The sequence below is a fragment of the Sebastes umbrosus genome, chromosome 21 (genome assembly GCF_015220745.1).
Source record: "Sebastes umbrosus isolate fSebUmb1 chromosome 21, fSebUmb1.pri, whole genome shotgun sequence".
Taxonomy (NCBI): Eukaryota; Metazoa; Chordata; class Actinopteri; order Perciformes; family Sebastidae; genus Sebastes; species Sebastes umbrosus.
In genome coordinates, this window is record NC_051289.1 from 11,149,655 (window position 1) to 11,166,972 (window position 17,318).

The following is a 17,318-nucleotide window of genomic DNA, read 5'->3' on the forward strand; positions in this document are numbered from 1 at the left end:
GGAAAACACACACCAAGCATGCGCAACAGTGTTACTGCGCATGCGCGGTGGAGGTCAGAGGTTGACAGTCTCCACACAGGCGTGGAAGGAGTGAGGCTAAGCTAAGCTAAGCTAACTGCTACCACCGCTAGCTAGCTACATGTGGAGGGTAAACCGGGAGGCATCCCCGACCCTAACTCTGTCCAGATTACTCCTTCACACCTTAAACAACTCCAAAGTTCAGCCTCGTCGAACATAAGGGATATTATCTGTTTACAATGAAAGGGTGAGTGTGAGCTTTTGAGTCATGAATAAGTAGCTTAGCCACGAGTAAAGTTTCTTCTTCTTCTACAAGGTGGAGGAGACGGAGCGAGGCTAGCTAGCTGAGCTAAGCTACTTTCATATTTCAGGTGTTTAGGAACAAAACAGCACTGCTAACAGAGACAGGTGTGTCACCTGTATTCTCTTTAACTTGAGGGTTGGTTTAAGGTAGATAACAACAAGCTAACTAGCTAGCTGCTAACTGTGAAGCTGAGTCAGTAAACCCACTTTAAGCTAACTAAGCTAAGCAAGACAGACTCTGGAGCAGCTCAGTGTAATAGATAGATAACTAGATAGATAGATGATAACTGTATTGATCCTGAGGGGAATTCAAGTTTCCAGCATCACAGTTCCATAGTGCAAAACATGTTAGTAAAAAAAGTTAGTAGTACAAAGTACAAAAAAAATATACCAGATATAAAAATACAAGGAGATGACTGTTAAAACTCAATATAGTGCAGGGTAACAGCTGTGATACAGGACTATTAAAAAAGTGAATATAGTGCAGAAGAGACTGTTAAAAAATGAGTATAGTGCATTATTATTATCTAGTGTCTTATTTATCCTAAAGATTGTGGGAGATTTTGACTAAGGGATGTTTTTTGCTACTGTTGATGTCCTGGTTTCCTTTTCAAATCAACTTTTTTAAAGGAATTTCCCTAAATTGAGAAATGTCATAAGTGATCTGGCTATAATCAGATGTTCTTACCTGTATTTCATGGGCACAGTTCTTCAAAAATGTGTGACATTACCTCCTTTTCAGTCTCTCATAAGTTATTATAATAATAATATAATAACTTATGATAGATAGATAGATAGATAGATAGTAACTTTATTGATCCCAAGGGAAATTCAAGTTTCCAGCATCACAGTTCCATAGTGCAAAAAATGATAATAAAAAGGCAGCAAAAAGGTTAGTAGTGCAAAGTACAAAGAAGTATACCACATATAAACATACAAGAAGATGACTGTTAAAAGTGAATATAGTGCAGGGCAACAGCTGTGATACACGACTATTAAAAAAAGTGAATATAGTGCAGAAGAGACTGTTAAAAATGAGTATAGTGCAGGGTAACTCCAGTAGCTTAGTCTATAAAAGTGCACTGTGTGCATTATTATCTGTCCTGCAATGTGTGTTAGCTGCTCAACAGCTCAACTGAACTGCAGCCAAGTCAGTTCACAAAGTTACTAAAGAAGTTAGTGAGCTTATGTTGGTAATATATAACGTTACACCAACTCTCAAGAGTGTGTTCCAGCTTGCTCAGTGTAACTTGACATGGGGGAGTATAACATATTAGCAGTGATGTTGTAACACTTTCCTTTTTTGGTCTTGATTCTCCAATAACATGAGGGCGATTTAACTATGTTAAAATGTTCAGATAGGATTACACAGACTTTACTGTTTGAAGTTTGGATGCATGCCGGTATATCTTGATCAACAACACACGTGACCAACAGCTGTGGATGTGTAGTCTCTCCTATAAATACCACAGTGAACCCCTCAACCACAAGCTGGTGAGTTGTGTTTGGGTCACTTAACTAAGATAACCAGGGAATGAAATTAGCACCTGCCATATAACAGGGTAAATGTTGGCTGTGGCAGGTATACATTTCAGGTCACCTGCCACCATGGCAGAAAAATATTATTTTCCAAAACAATTCCTAAATTAAAAATAGTCAGTGATTAAGGTTACATGATCCATATTTCTACTGTCTGTTACCGCTGACTCAGTGTTTACTAGGGGTGTAAGAAAATATAAAAAATATGGAGTATTACAATATTATGTTTTGTGATACTATATCGATTCTCAAAAACCCTGTATTGATATCTAAGTTAGTTAATTAGTTTACAAGCAAATATTAACTCAGTCAATACTTTATTTTATTTGCAATGAGAAATGCAAATGCAGATCCTACTATTCTGATAGCATAAAAAAGTTAGTTTAGTTTACTCAGATTTTATACATGTGGCAGTGTGTTTTTTATACTATGACCATTTTCCTAAATTAGATTTAAAAAAAATCAATATATTGCCTTGCTTACAGTACTGCAATATGTCACGATATATTGAATCGTAACCCCTGTATCATGATACGTATCATATCGCCAGATTATTGCTAATACACAGTCCTAGTGTTTACAATTCTGAAGCGTTCTACATCGATTTCAGAAGTGGCAGACAAAAAAATTGTGTGGCTAGTAGAAATGTTCAGTGACCTGCCACAGTGGCAGGTGAGGAAAAAACTTAATTTCAGACCCTGACTATAACACACATATTCCCAGGTTATGTTGACTATTGATTCTAGCAGGTGCCCTGTCCAGTTCTTAGTAAATATAAGGCAAGGATATCAAAATGATAAGTTGTGTATTAGGTATTTATGATTTGTTGAAAGAGCGATTTTAGGTGGATTGTGTCTGGCACCAGTGTGGCACCCCATTGTGCTGTGTGACATTTGTATGTCAGTGGCATAGCTTCCACCACATCTAATCATTTGATGTTACTTTGGAGATTAATTTCACCCAGAGGCTGCAGCTATACAAGTTTAAAAATTGACAAATATTCTGATGATTACTCATCTGAAGCTCGATATTGTTCAGAAAAAAAATTCTGTTGATTAACTAAAGTAATCGTTTCAGATTTAGCATTAATTATTAAGTAAATAAAACAATTGCATTCAAGTGGTTGGTTTAGAAAAAATATTTCCAGTACTCAACAGTTTTTAAGCTAGATCTCAAAGTTACCAATTGCATTTGAGTCAAATTATGCTGAATCGTCATTTGACCGTTTTGCTCTTGTTCCAGTAGCCGGATCGAGCTGGGGGATGTTACGCCCCACAACATTAAGCAGCTGAAACGCCTGAACCAGGTCATCTTCCCTGTCAGCTACAATGACAAGTTTTACAAAGATGTACTGGAAGTTGGAGAGCTTGCAAAGCTAGGTAAGAAACATCACTCACAATGTAACTTACTCCCAAATAACTTCAACATTTTTTTTAAAAAGCATGAAGCTCAAGCTTTTCTGGTAACAGTGAGATATTCGAACGGGGATTTCCAACATTTCCATGTCTTACATCTTCTTTGTCTTGCAGCATACTTCAATGACATTGCAGTGGGCGCTGTGTGCTGCAGAGTGGACCACTCTCAGAACCAGAAGAGACTGTACATCATGACGCTCGGTTGTCTAGCACCCTACCGTAGACTTGGAATTGGTAAGGAGCTCTGCATCTCTAGAAGACGCTGCAGCGCACCTTGTGATCTTGTGTTTTGTTTCTCCAACTTTGCCTTTGTTTATTTCTCCAGGTACAAAGATGCTGAATCATGTGCTAAACATCTGTGAGAAGGATGGCACTTTTGACAACATTTACCTGTGAGTGTCTAGAAGGTGTATGAGGAGTTACCGCATATTTTCAGTGTAGATTAATTAGATCTTTTTTACTGAAACAGATCAGCCGTAGCGTAAAGAAATCAATTAATTCCGTTGCTACTTGTTGATCAATTCTTCAAACTGTTCTACTACTAACTAAATTTCTCCTTTCCCTCTCCACAGTCATGTGCAGATCAGCAATGAGTCAGCCATTCACTTTTACCAGAAGTTTGGCTTTGAGATCATCGAAACAAAAAAGAATTACTACAAGAGGATAGAGCCCGCAGATGCCCATGTGTTGCAGAAGAGTCTGCGCAGCCCATGTGCACCGCCCACCGGAGAGCTTCAGAAGGCAGAGTAGGGGCACAGCGTTTGGAAAGAGCACAGATGTGCCCGCCTCCACAGAAACAGAACTGTGACAAATGCCCCAGGGTCGACACATTCAACACTTTCTTCAAAGGACGCTAAAAAGAGAAAACAAATTTAAAGTACAAAAAATGCTGCATTTATTTTGCAAAGGGGTCCCCTTTGATTTTTTTGCATATTTTATTGCTCCCCTTTCTTCATACAGATAATTGAAAATGACAAAAAGCTCAGTATTCAAAAGTGCTCCGATTGACAAAGTTGCCAACTTCAGACAGTTTTAGACTTGGTGAAGAGGGAGGGTGTGGTGTTTGAAAATCATACTGTATGTGTTTGAGTTGTTTTTATGCGGTTATAAATTTAATGGGGACATATCTATACTGTTGAGCAAAAGAAAAACAGTTGGTTTGAAGCTGTAAAAGTGTTTGAAAGACCATCACTGACAGACACAAGTCCCAGCTGGTTAGCTTTGAGTTGTTACGTGGAACAGTCACAACTCTATTCCCTCACCACCCAAACCTTGGGGCTTATGGGAAATGAGTCTGACCAGCTTCACGTCCAGAGGGGAAAAGCAGAAATGTATCCCCTCGGTTCGGGCGTAAAGAAGGCTGAACGGTTTTGAGATGGTGGGAGGACGTGTTCACCACTCATCATTTCTAAATAACTTTATTTTCCAGCCTGTTAATTTAATTCCCCTTCAACTGTTATTTTTTATTTTTTACAATGAAACGGCAAATGGTTCAGAGGTTCTCCTGGGTTTACTACTAAGAGTGAAAACATTAAAGAATGAGAGAAACATACTAAATAATGTATTGAATGTGTTTCTGAGACGGGTCGCTCCACATCTTCCTGTGAGGGATGTTTGAAAAACAACAGATTGTCTGGTTGGGATTGGATTTGGGCATTATTTTCAGCAGTATAATGAAGGTGTGTAAGGATGTGTGTCTCTAAACACATGGAAGTGTTTTGAGACATCTTACCTTAAACACCTTTGGCACCTTATGTAGCCACCTTTCAGAATTGGTCTTCTCAAACTACCTGCCTCAGTCAGCTTCTGTTGTTCTGATAAGTTTGGAAGTTCAGCTGATAGTTTGAAAAGTTTCGGTATGGTCTCTTGGAACAGTGTTTTAACCCAGAGGAAGCTCTGTCCCCTCTGCATGCAAAGGAGAGTTGTGTCCTCTCCACTTGTAGTATAAGCATGTTTTTTCCTTTCTTTGAAGAATTTTATCTTTTCTGGAGCTCTATATTGTAAGACTTTTTAAACGTCTAAATAAAGGAATTACTATTTGCAGTAAATGTGTTTGCTAATTGTCTTATTCTGTTTCATAAACATTGTGAATTATTGGCTAAATGCACAAAATTAAACTGTACAACACCTCTCTAGGGAAGGGGGGGACAAAGGAGGACAGTCTGCAGGACAGATAATAACGCATACAGTGCACTTCTGTACTATTTTATTAGTCATGTATCACAGCTGTTACCCTGCACTATATTCACTTTTAACAGTTTTTCTTCATCTCCTTGTATTTTTATATCTGGTATATTGTTTTGTACTTTGCATTACTAACTTTTTTACTGCCTTTTTACTAACATGTATTTGCACTATGGAACTGTGATGCTGTAAACTTGAATTTCCGCGGGATCAATGAAGTTACTATCTATCTATATAAATACATTTATTATTATATTATTATTATAATAACTTATGAGAGACTGAAAAGGAGGTAATGTCACACATTTTTGAAGAACTGTGACCATGAAATACAGGTAAGAACATCTGATTATAGCCAGATCACTTATGACATTTCTCAATTTAGGGAAAAGTTGATTTGAAAAGGAAACCAGGACATCAACAGTAGCACAAAACATCCCTTAGTCAAAATCTCCCACAATCTTTAGGATAAAGACACTAGATAATAATGCACTACTAACTTTTTTACTAACATATTTTTGCACTATGGAACTGTGATGCTGGAAATTTGAATTTCCCTCAGGATCAATAAAGTTACTATCTATCTATCTATCTAAAATTAATCTAAAAACATTAACAAATGCATACATACATGTCTTAGGTGCATTCTCTGTATACCGCGTCGTGATTGGCTAACACGTCCCACATCTCGAATGCCATTGGCTGTCAGCTCCCCTAGAGCCCGCCCCCTCTCCAGCACAATGTTAGGTGTATCCAGATTGTTTTGAGAAATGAGTTGAGTTTAATGCTTCTGCTAGCCAACTGTTAGCCTCCAAACCTCACAGATCTCTCAGCAGACAGCCTCCAAACATGCTGAGACTAGAGGTTAGTGGACACTATTATCCAATAACAGGCTTTTATCCTCAGGAACGAGAAGAAATCCGCCTTTAATTTGCTTAATAATGATGTCGGAGACGGTAAAGTGAGCTATCTGTTAGCCTGTGAGCTAACAGAGAGCTAGCTGAAGAGGTACTGTAATTGCCCAGGTTGCTAGTGTCTTGTTGGTTGAGTGATAATAATCTGCTTGCTGTCAACCAGGACTCACAACTATGTGTGCTGTTGGTTTAAAGATGCTGTAATGAAGCTGTAATATGCAGGTAGATGAGTTTAGGTCATCTGTAAAGCTTAGGTTAATCAACACCAGCTGGTTAGCATCTAGTTGTAGAAGCTCAGTGCAGCTTAACAAGGTCTTTTAAATCCAACATTACTGCTGGATTATTGCATTTTAATGCAGAAAGGACAAAAACAAAGAATCTCACAATGCAGGTAAATAATCCAGCTTGTTAGCATCTAGTTGTAGTAACATTAGAGGTTCAGTGTAGCTTGACAAGGTCTTTTAAATCCAATATTACTGCTGGATTATTGCATTTTAATGCAGAAAGGACAAAAACAAAGAATCTCACAATGCAGGTAAATAATCCAGCTTGTTAGCATCTAGTTGTAGTAACATTAGAGGTTCAGTGTAGCTTGACAAGGTCTTTTAAATCCAATATTACTGCTGGATTATTGCATTTTAATGCAGAAAGGACAAAAACAAAGAATCTCACAATGCAGGTAAATAATCCAGCTTGTTAGCATCTAGTTGTAGTAACATTAGAGGTTCAGTGTAGCTTGACAAGGTCTTTTAAATCCAATATTACTGCTGGATTATTGCATTTTAATGCAGAAAGGACAAAAACAAAGAATCTCACAATGCAGGTAAATAATCCAGCTTGTTAGCATCTAGTTGTAGTAACATTAGAGGATCAGTGTTGCTTAACAAGGTCTTTAAATCCAACATTACTGCTGGATTATTGCATTTTAATGCAGAAAGAAGAAAAACAAAGAATCTCACAATGCAGGTAAATAATCCAGCTTGTTTGCATCTAGTTGTAGAAGATCAGTGTATCTTAACAAGGTCTTTTGACTCATATCTACAACATTACTGCTGGATAATTGCATTTTAATGCAGAAAGAAGAAAAACAAAGAATCTCACAATGCAGGTAAAATAATCCAGCTTGTTAGCATCTAGTTGTAGTAACATTAGAGGATCAGTGTTGCTTAACAAGGTCTATTAAATCCAACATTACTGCTGGATTATTGCATCTTAATGCATTTTTCTTTGGTGTTATGCAGTTGTCTGGTGTCATCATGCTTGTTTAAAATGCATACTCTGTGTCCTGGTGTTTTTATGTGTTCATATCTACAACATTACTGCTGGGTAATTGCATCTCAATGCATTTTTCTATGGTGTTATACAGTTGCCTGGTGTTATCATGCTTATTTAACATGCATACTCTTGTGTGTTTTTATGTGTTCATTGCAGGACGGGCACAGAAGGGATTTAAGGTCCAGCTGTTAAATGGTACCTTATCATCAAACAGGCAACTGTTAGGACAAGAATGCCAGAGATGACTGAAACTCAGACACCTGGTCGTAGTCCCAAGTAAGGATGGTTTGACATAATCTGCTCTTTATTGTTGCTTTAACCAAATTATCAATCAGAGGCACTTAAATATGTGCATAGTTGTAATAAACAATATATTTTTTTTTGCAGAAAGAAGAAAAACAAAGAATCTCACAATGCAGGTAAAATAATATCTCCTATTATGCTTCTATTCAAACCTTGCTGCTTAGTAAATACATGCATTTATTGTAGAGTATTATTCACTATAAATGTGACTGGACATTAAAGTTGACTCTCTTCTCTATATATAGTTGAGAGACACAGAAAAGAGAAAATTAATGCTGGGATTAACCGCATTGGTAGTCTTCTGCCCTGTTCCCAGGCACTTAAACAGGTAAGCTGGCATTACTGTTTAGCCTAATCGGTAACATGTTATATGGTCAAATTAGTGTCTGTACAGTGTCTTATTTTTTTAATATTAAACCTTTATACCCTAATCTATAGAGTAAGAACATGATCTTGGACCAGGCTTTTCGCTACATCACTGAAATGAAGAAACGAAATGACACGTTGCTTCTGGAAGGAGGAGATAAAGTCCAAGGTAAAGTTTAACAATTGTACACCTCACACATCGTTTTTGCAGTAGTGCACACCTAGATTATCTCATAGTTTAATTATACTTACGTCCGACTAAGTACACTTGATTGATAATATGTGTGCTTGGTCTCTGTGCAGCGGAGGAGATCCGTCGGCTGCGGCGTCAGATGGAGGAACTGAGGAGGGAGAGTGCTCACTACATCGAGCTCCTCAAAGCCCATGATATTGACATTTTAGAAGACCCCACAATCCACTGGAAGGGGAAACAGCGTTGCGCCAAGGTGGCAAAAGTGAACCCCACTCACCAACTCCCAAAGGGGATCATTGTCTATTCTAATGGCAAAGTAAAGTGCCCGGCAGGGAAGGAGAAGAGCCCAGCAAAACAGCCTTCTGAAACATTAATTCTTCAGTCACCTTCTGAGGTCGGTGCCAGGTTGAGGGTTAATGGAACTCTGCTGCAAGTTAATACCTCTTCTTCCACCCCTGCACTTCTCCCTGTGTCCACCGCCATCCAGTCTACACCAGGCCTGAGAATGATAGAGCAGTGTTTGGTCGATATGCCGGCTGCAGCCCCCGCTCTGCCACCCTCTGTGTCTTACATCACCCTCCAGATCCCTGCATCCGCCACAGCTTTGGCCCAACAACCGCAGCCTGCCGCCCCAGCTCCGACCCTCACCATAGCAGCCACTTCAGCCTCACAGCTTCCCACTGAAAGCCCTGCTCAGCCTGTGGCCAATCTCACCACGCTTACACAGGCTATAGCCGCAACCAGAGCAGCAGCCTCAGAGGTTTGCTCTTGGGTCACACAGGACTCTGCCATGAGGACTATAAGTTACACTGCTATCCCAAACAGCCAAGCCCTTCTTAGGGCTGGGGCGGCAGGCAGCACACAGACTACCTGGACAACGCTGCAGATGGCGGGGAACACAGTGCAGCCAGTCTGCCAGAGTGTCCCCGCCCCAGAGGTCATCAACACCACCCATACTGTCCAGCAGGTGACCGTGTGTCCGATGGGCAACAAACCTACTGTTCAGCCCATTCAAATACAGATGCAACCACATGTGCCTGTACAGCAAGCACCCATTACAGCCCACATTCAAGCACAGCCCTTTCAGAGACCACCGCAGCTACGGACAGCAATCCTGAACCAGGCACAGCCTCAGCCTGTTCTAGCCACCCAAGCACAGTGTGCTGTTCTCTCCCAGTCGGCCATCGTACCCCAGACAGGTGTGGTTGCCCACCCTGCTGTCGTGCCGTCGCAACCCCAGCCTGCTGTACTTCAACCAGCGTCATTGATTCCACATCCTCCGACAGCCCTCATACCTCAGCCAGCCCTGGTGCCCCAGCCACAGGCCACTGTGCTGCCCCTCCTGCAGACCATGCAGGTGCTGCAGGTCAACCCGTCTGGAGCGACAGCCTCAGGTGTAACAGCACCACAGAACACTAACAACCCAAGTGTGGTCATTCTGCAGCAGGCCAGTTCTTGCCAAACCCAGTCAGTTGTACGGGAGGAAATAACCAATCAGACACCGTGTCAACATATTGTAATCATCCAGGCACCCAATCAGGTTGCACCTGCCCCTCAGAATCCTCAGGTTGGCATGGTGCCGGCTGCTGTGCCCACTGCAGTACCTGTTGTGTCCACTCAAATACCCACGACCAGCAGCTCAACATCTGCCACGTCCTTGCAGAGTGTTGGGGGAAAGCAACTGGTGCACATTCTCCCACGCCCTGTTCAGCCTCAAATTAACCATCAACTTCAGGTCACTCAGGCCTCCTCCTCCCCACCGGTTCCTACAACCCCACAGACTATCACTGTGAACGGCCAGGTGTTTGCCCTGCAGCCCATGAAGACTTCTGACAAATCCAGCTCCAAGGCTGGCCAGAGTACGCTCCAGCTGGTCCAGCCAACAACCACAGAGGAACCAACTACTAATGTGGCCCTCAACAGTTTAGGTGCACTCAGCAGTCTCAATCAGAGCATCTCTCAGGGCCTTCCACTTACCATTTCTAGCCAGAACAACAGTCAGCCTCCAGCTGCTCCATCATTAGTAGTCCAGCAGAAGCAGCCTCCTGCTCCAGCATCCGTCCCTGGAGCCGCACTTGCTCTACCTGTCCGGCAGCTACAGGTCCCTTGTTTGAACGCAGTCAAATCAGGGCCGCTGGTCAATGCCTCTAAGACTCCAGCAAAGAGGCTTCGTACAACTTTGAATGCAAAGAGGGCAACAGCTAAAAGGACTAAACCAGCCAAGAAAAAAGAGCTCAGTCAGGCACCGCCTGCTGTTGCTGTTTCAGCCAAGCCAGCGGTTGCTGCAGGAGAAAATCAGACAGTTCAGGTTTCAGTATCTCCAGTTTTACAGTCCTCCACTGTAAAAGTCACAGACATTTCCCCCACTTGTACCACAGCTGTCACAACTGCACATTGTAGTGAAGCTGTAGGGAATGTCACCTCCACACAAAACACTCAGATAATGATTGTGTGTAGTTCATCGAGTGAGTCAACTGTATTTAGTCAATCCCAACCACAGAGCAAAAACTCTGTCGGTGCAACTCAGACTGATGTCAGTCATACTAACACTAGTAGTATGGCACCTGCGGTTACACCTGTCAATGCCACATCGGCCAAGCCAGCTGTCAGTGCAGCTGTGGCCATTGAGAGTAAACCAGTTTCTGGCAACAACTCAACTGTAACCAAACTCCCAGCTCCAGAGGTTAAACAGCCAACCACTAGTTCAGCAACTAGCTCAACACAAAATAAGTCAGCTGCCACCACTACTGTTTCTAAACAGAGCAAATCTGTGGTCAGCTCTGCAGGTGCCACCGAGACGCTGTACACTTCCACCACTGTTTCTGCTGCATGCCTGACTCCAGTCTGCACCAGCAGTATCCCAACAACTGCACCAGTATCTTTAAATCCGCCTACCCAACCAACTTCAGTATGTCGTCCCCAGGTATCTAATACCCAAGATCCTCTGCCCTGCAATAAACCTCAGCCCGTCACTTTACCCTTGGTGTCCACAACCGTGGCGCTCTCATCACCTGCGGCGACTTTTTCTGCAGCCCACAGCTCCGTTACAGCCCCCACAACAAGCTCAGAGTTTAGGAAAAGGGTCACTACCAGTAGAGCGCCAACACAGCAGACTGACGTAAATATGCCCAACCCTTCCCCTTGCCATCCCGCAGAAGTCAAACCACCCCAACCCTCTAGAAGAGACAGGGAGGCTCAGGTAGAGAGACACTCCACGGCAGCAGAGAAAGACGGCTTAGTGGCAGCGACTTCTGGCAGAAAGGATTTTGCCCTATCTCAACAGGTGTACACCAACCTTGACGATCAAACTATAGAGCACCCTATGACATCTAGCAGGCAGACAGATTCTCCCATGTCTTCAGGGGCTGGGGGAGGCCGAGGGTTCTCTGTGGCATCCATGCTTCCACAGGGCCACACTATTAGTGCGTCATCTGGCTCCTTTGGAACATTTACATTCACCTCCGAGCAGGCCGAAATGCTGGCCTTGGCCATGCTAGAACAGGACAGTCCAGGGAGGCGGAGTGGAAGCTGCTCTGGGAACACTGCTCCGACAAACGCCACATGGGAGCCCCCAAAGAACCCAGCAGTGTCAAACAGTAAAGAAAGGGGCTCAACTGGACAGCAGGCCAAAGTGACTAAACCCATGGACACAGTAACGGTTAAACCTGCTGTCCAGGTATCGGTCAGAGGACAGGCTGGGGAGGGGCCCAGTGCAAGCAGACATCCACAAAACATCTCGTACTCCCAGTCCCAGTCTCTCCCCCAGGTCCAGTCTCAGAGCGGCACCGTGGCTAGCCTCAGCGTCAACAACCTGATCCGGCCCAGCTCCAGTCAGCAACCCTACCCCGGCTCTCCCAGTCTCGCCGGCCAACAGGGCTCGGTTCCCTCACCTGTAGGGACGTCAGCCCACATATCCCAACCGCCAAACAACGCCCTCTCGCCCTGCTCAGGTGCGGCCCAACTGAACGAGTACACCCCCTTAAAGACTGCGCTAATGAGGGCTCAAGCTGGAGTCGGCGTAGGCGAGCGACAAGCGAAGATCATCTCCAAGCGGCAGGCCCAGGAGGAGGTGATGCTAAACACCGGGAAGCGGCCCAAGCCTTGCCCTCCATCAGCCAGCCACATGGATGTGAAAGCGCCAGACCACAGCCAGATGATGGTGGGACAGCTGCCCCCCACGTCCTCGGCTGTCATGACGAGGATTAATTCAGAAAGCGGAGGCCCGCTCTTCTCCACGAACTCTTTCATGAGCCCGGTAGTTCGGCCCCCGGACGGCCACTGTCCTCCTCAAGGACCTCCTGATTTAAACCAGCCAGGTGTGCTCCATCTGCCCCAGGGTCATCCCCAGCACGCCGCAACCCAGCCTGGCCAGCACCTGGGAGGAAACCTTTACATGAAACAGCAGCAGCAAGAGCAACAGAGACACCATCTGTACCATCTGCAACACCACCTGACACAGCCTGACCCCGCACAGCGCCACTCGCTACACCAGAGGGCGCTTCAGCAGCAGCAAGAGCAGCAGCAGCAGCAGCAGCAGCAGCAGCAGCATGTGCAGAAGAAGCGGGGGCTTGTCAGAGGCAGTCAGACTGGTTCACCTGCTGGCCTGCAACAGAAGCAGCACCACCTGGAGAAGTCTGGAGTTCAGCAGCAGCAGCACTCGCATCAACAACAACAGACGCAGCATCAACAGCACACACAGCAGCAGCAGCAGCAGTCGCAGCAGCATCAACAACAGTCGCACCAACAATCACAGCAGCATCAACAGCCAACGCAACACCAACAGTCTCATCCCCAACAGCACCAACAGCAAACACATCAACAGCAGACACAGACGCAGCATCAACAACACCAACAGCAGCAGCAGCAGCAGCTACAGCAGCAGCAGCAGAGCTCCCACTCCAGACACCAGCAGCATCTACAGCAGCAGATCCAGCAGCAACAACAGCAGCAGCACTTTAGACACCAGGAGAAGAGCTGTGAAGCCCAGGCAGCAGGATCCAGGGCCCACCACAGCAGCCACCTGGCCCAGCAGGAGCACCTCAAGGTGGGTTTCACATGGTAGATGATATGACTCATTTAATAAGGCTGGAAACAAAGTACAGAGGCACCTGTGGTACTTAGGTTGATCTTGACTATGTATCTTTTTATTAGGGCTGTCAAAGTTAACGCAATAACGCGATTTAGCCAGGCCTCTATTCGATCTTTCTGAGGTTATAGCGGGCTCAGCTAAATTAGAAAAACTAAGGATTGGTACCAACCATGTCATACTAGTTTGTCGCCAAGGAGGCTAAATAACGCTCCAAACTTGCACTAAATTTTGGTGAGGAAAAACTGGCATGGACATTTTCAAAGGGGTCCCTTGACCTCTGACCTCAAGATATGTGAATGAAAATGGGTTCTATGGGTACCCACGAGTCTCCCCTTTACAGACATGCCCACTTTAGGATAATCACATGCAGGCAAGTCATAGTCAAGTCAGCACACTGACACACTGACAGCTGTTGTTGCCTGTTGGGCTGCAGTTTGCCATGTTATGATTTGAGCATATTTTTTACTGTGAGGGTCTCTGGACAATAATTGTCATTGTTTTGTGTTAATTGATTTCCAATAATAAATATATACATACATTTGCATAAAGCAAGCATATTTACCAACTTCAATGTTGATAAGAGTAACAAATACTTGACAAATCTCCCTTTAAGGTACATTTTGAACAGATACAAAAATTGCGATTAATTTGCGATTAATCACGATTAAATATTTTAATTGATTGACAACCCTACTTGTTATTTAACTGTATTACTATATTTTCAGTGCAAAAATTATTTGTTGATAAATTTGGTAATTGTACAAGTAATTGTGGAACCAACTAATCAACACAAAGTACTTAATTGATTTTCATTTACTATTTAAATCATATCAAACATTGTCTGTTCACAACTTAATTGCAATAACTGAGTGTGTATATATACCAAATACCAAATACTAGGAGCTTACAAGTGAATACTATTTAAAAACCACACAAATAATCACTTCCTCTGGTGTGACATTTCTGTCAGTGCAGTCAAATGGGTTAAAATAAGTTAAAACTGGTACGCTGGTATTTTTTGGGACTGGTTGGTAAATTAGAAAGACCTAGCAGTTGTAGAAAACCACCGCAGCAGACCACATTTACACTGCCACAGCAAAAAGCATCCTGAAAACAAAGACAGAAATGCTTGCCTAGGAGCTTTTTTTCTGTCCTGGGTCTTGCAGTAAAAAAGCCCCCATAGCTGCAGTTAAGACAGAGGAATAAGAATTCATGATAGTAAGCAATGTCAAGTGAAACGCAATCTATAAATGTCTGGGAACTGTCAGGAAGAAATGTTGATGATGATATTGAATAATTAATAACACATTTTAACTTTCTCTCCATCAGCCTGGTCAAGACCACAACGCTATGCAGAGGATGATGAGCACGAGGACTCTGGAGCAGCAGCTCATCCCTCCTCCCAGCAACCCCGTGTCCCGGTCGTCTGACTTGGCCTGCGCTCCATCACGGCAGGAGCGCCACCGCGTTTCCAGCTATTCCGCGGAGGCGCTCATCGGCAAAAGTTCCACCAGTGGCGAGCAGCAGCAGCAGCGCATGGGCCTCCACCTTCAGCCTGGCCGCGGTGCCGCACAGGAGCAGCCAGACCTCCGCGGTTACCTGGACACGTCGCGAGGGAAGGCCAACATCGCACACAACCCACAGAATCGCCTGCCCTCTGACCATCCGGGATCTGCTGATGTTCAGCGGGTCTCGGAGTGTCCGCCATTCAAGGCCATGGGAGGAGGAGTGCATCAGCTTGGTGGGTTTGATGCCCCTAAGTCAGTGGCGTCCTCCCAGAGGGGCCCTCAGGGGCAACAGCAAGGCGGGTTCAGGATGGGCGTTGGCCCTCCACCAGACGGCAGGAACCGCTACAGCGCAGCTCACCCCGGCTCACAGGGAGTACAAGTCGGCCTCCCACGGGAGCAGGAGGGCTGTCACCAGAGTTTCATGCAAAGCCTCCTTTCCCCCCACCTGCCCGAGCAGAGCAACCACCAGCGAGCAGTGCAGTGCTGTCCGCCGGTCAGCATGGAGTACAGCTGTGTGCCCGGAAGCTCTTCAGGAGACATTCAGGCCAAAGCCTCCAGCCCCAGCGTGCCCCAGACACAGAAGGCCCCGGCTATGCGGCTCGGAGAGGGCAACAAGGGCCACATTTCTCAGGTCAGCAGTAATATGCACGGAGGCCCAGGCGTGCGCACGGGTCTCCCCCACCCTCCGACCCCACACGGCAGCTCTGAGCCAGGCCGCTCCTCGGCGCCCTCCAGACCGCCCACCGCCGTCAGCCAGCACTCTCGCCACATCGCCCGAGACACGCAGCCCACCAAGCTGAGACCCGGTGACCGGCCTCGATCGGGCGCTCTGAGACAGAGCAACCCTTTCGAGCCCGAGGTCCACCTGCCTCTGCCCTCGGGAGGAGGGGTGCTGCTGGGCAGGCCGCAGTCCGGAGGAGAGGCGCGACGCAGCACTATCGTTCGCTTTATGGCAGATAGCGCTCAGGTTCCCGGTGACAACAACCTGGTTCCAGACCAACACCTAACACAAAACTTTGGTTTCCCCTTTATTCCAGAGGGAGGGATGAATCCTCCTCCCATCAATCCCAACTCCACATTCATCCCTCCAGTCAGCCAGCCCAACGCCTCCCGCACACCATCCCTCCTGCCTGTAGAGCCCCAGAACACTTTACCCTCCTTCTACCCCTCTTATTCTCCAGCTGCTCACCCCAGCGACGTCACCCTCCAGTACTTTCCCAACCAAATGTTTACCAGCCCGAGTGCAGACAAGGGCAGCGCTCCTCAACTCAATAACCGCTTCGGCTCCATCCTCTCCCCTCCTCGCAGTTTCGGCCAGGCCAGCTTCCCTTTACTTCCAGACATGCCCCCTATGCCCATCACCAACTCGTCTGGAATCACCCCTCACATATCCAACTTCAGCCTCACCTCGCTATTCCCCGAGATCGCAACAGGCATGCCCACCGACGGTTCTGCCATGCCAATGTCTCCCCTGCTGTCTCTCTCCAACACCTCGGCCGCCGACTCCGGCAAGCAGCCCAACCGTCCCGCCCACAACATCAGCCACATTCTGGGCCACGACGGCAGCTCGGCCGTGTGAGGAAAGAACCCTGCTGCATTTTTGATGAACTGGTGTTCTGAAGTGAAGAGTTTAATTTTCAATTTGTTATTCTTTTTAAATGTTCAGAAAGCGGTAATGAAGCACCCGATGAACGTTTTTTTTTCTAGGTTGAAATGACACCAATGTCTGTCTGATTGTTTACAAGTTCAGTTTCAATCTCAAATTTGTTCCCTTTGTCAAATATATCATTTGTAATATTTAAAAAAAACTTTTGAATTTAAGGTTGGTCCTTTAAAGCTATTTCGTTTGTTGGTTAAACCGACTGTTTTCGTAGTAAAACAAAATTTAGGTTTAGAACTTGAATTCATGGGTCATCAAGAAACCTGCACAGTTACCTACCAATGTAATTTACTAACTTATATATCAGGTTGAACTGTACAGAATCTGTTTGTTTTTTTTCCAAGAGCTATTTTGTAAATACCAATGTTTCATATCAGAATTGTTAGATTATGTATGTATTTGTAAATACAAAATTGATTAATAAAGTTTATAAGGAGACATTTGTATTTGCTGCCAACTGAAGAACTGTGTGCGTTTCTTTTTTCTCCACTAGATGGCACTTTAAACTCAGTCACTAACTTTTGCTTTTTGTCGCTCGGGGGGAAGAAACA

General features: G+C 44.8%; 2 protein-coding genes across 5 annotated transcripts; both read left to right on the top strand.

Annotated features, from left to right (window-relative positions):
- Positions 1-36: 36 nt before the first annotated feature.
- naa50 (N-alpha-acetyltransferase 50, NatE catalytic subunit) lies at positions 37-5,323 on the top strand. 2 transcript variants are annotated; one of them, XM_037756701.1, is made up of 5 exons: positions 37-265; positions 3,106-3,239; positions 3,390-3,509; positions 3,601-3,667; positions 3,848-5,323. In XM_037756701.1, exons 1-5 carry the CDS (start codon positions 258-260, stop codon positions 4,023-4,025), a joined length of 507 nt encoding a protein of 168 aa, XP_037612629.1. In that variant the 5' UTR covers positions 37-257; the 3' UTR covers positions 4,026-5,323. The 2 variants fall into 2 exon arrangements, with proteins under 2 accessions (XP_037612629.1, XP_037612628.1); XM_037756700.1 differs by having other exon boundaries at positions 38-265; positions 3,103-3,239.
- An 872-nt stretch (positions 5,324-6,195) lies between these two features.
- Positions 6,196-17,229, top strand: LOC119480453 (basic helix-loop-helix domain-containing protein USF3). Of its 3 annotated transcripts, none has more exons than XM_037756697.1 (7): positions 6,196-6,323; positions 7,805-7,924; positions 8,036-8,067; positions 8,197-8,279; positions 8,390-8,486; positions 8,621-13,554; positions 14,929-17,229. In XM_037756697.1, the coding sequence occupies exons 2-7, from the start codon at positions 7,881-7,883 to the stop codon at positions 16,684-16,686; spliced, it is 6,948 nt and encodes a 2,315-aa protein (XP_037612625.1). In that variant the 5' UTR covers positions 6,196-6,323; positions 7,805-7,880; the 3' UTR covers positions 16,687-17,229. The 3 variants fall into 3 exon arrangements, with proteins under 3 accessions (XP_037612625.1, XP_037612626.1, XP_037612627.1); XM_037756698.1 differs by lacking the exon at positions 6,196-6,323 and adding an exon at positions 6,336-6,467; XM_037756699.1 differs by lacking the exons at positions 6,196-6,323; positions 7,805-7,924; positions 8,036-8,067 and adding an exon at positions 7,286-7,339.
- Positions 17,230-17,318: the final 89 nt, after the last annotated feature.

Coding starts and splice junctions, on each gene's coding strand:
- naa50 (XM_037756700.1), top strand. Junction 3,240..3,389: donor TGGAGAGCTTGCAAAGCTAG/GTAAGAAACATC, acceptor TTTGTCTTGCAG/CATACTTCAATGACATTGCA. Junction 3,510..3,600: donor CTACCGTAGACTTGGAATTG/GTAAGGAGCTCT, acceptor TTATTTCTCCAG/GTACAAAGATGCTGAATCAT.
- LOC119480453 (XM_037756697.1), top strand. CDS start 7,881: ATGCCAGAGATGACTGAAACTCAGACACCTGGTCGTAGTCCCAA. Junction 7,925..8,035: donor ACACCTGGTCGTAGTCCCAA/GTAAGGATGGTT, acceptor TTTTTTTTGCAG/AAAGAAGAAAAACAAAGAAT. Junction 8,280..8,389: donor GTTCCCAGGCACTTAAACAG/GTAAGCTGGCAT, acceptor CCTAATCTATAG/AGTAAGAACATGATCTTGGA.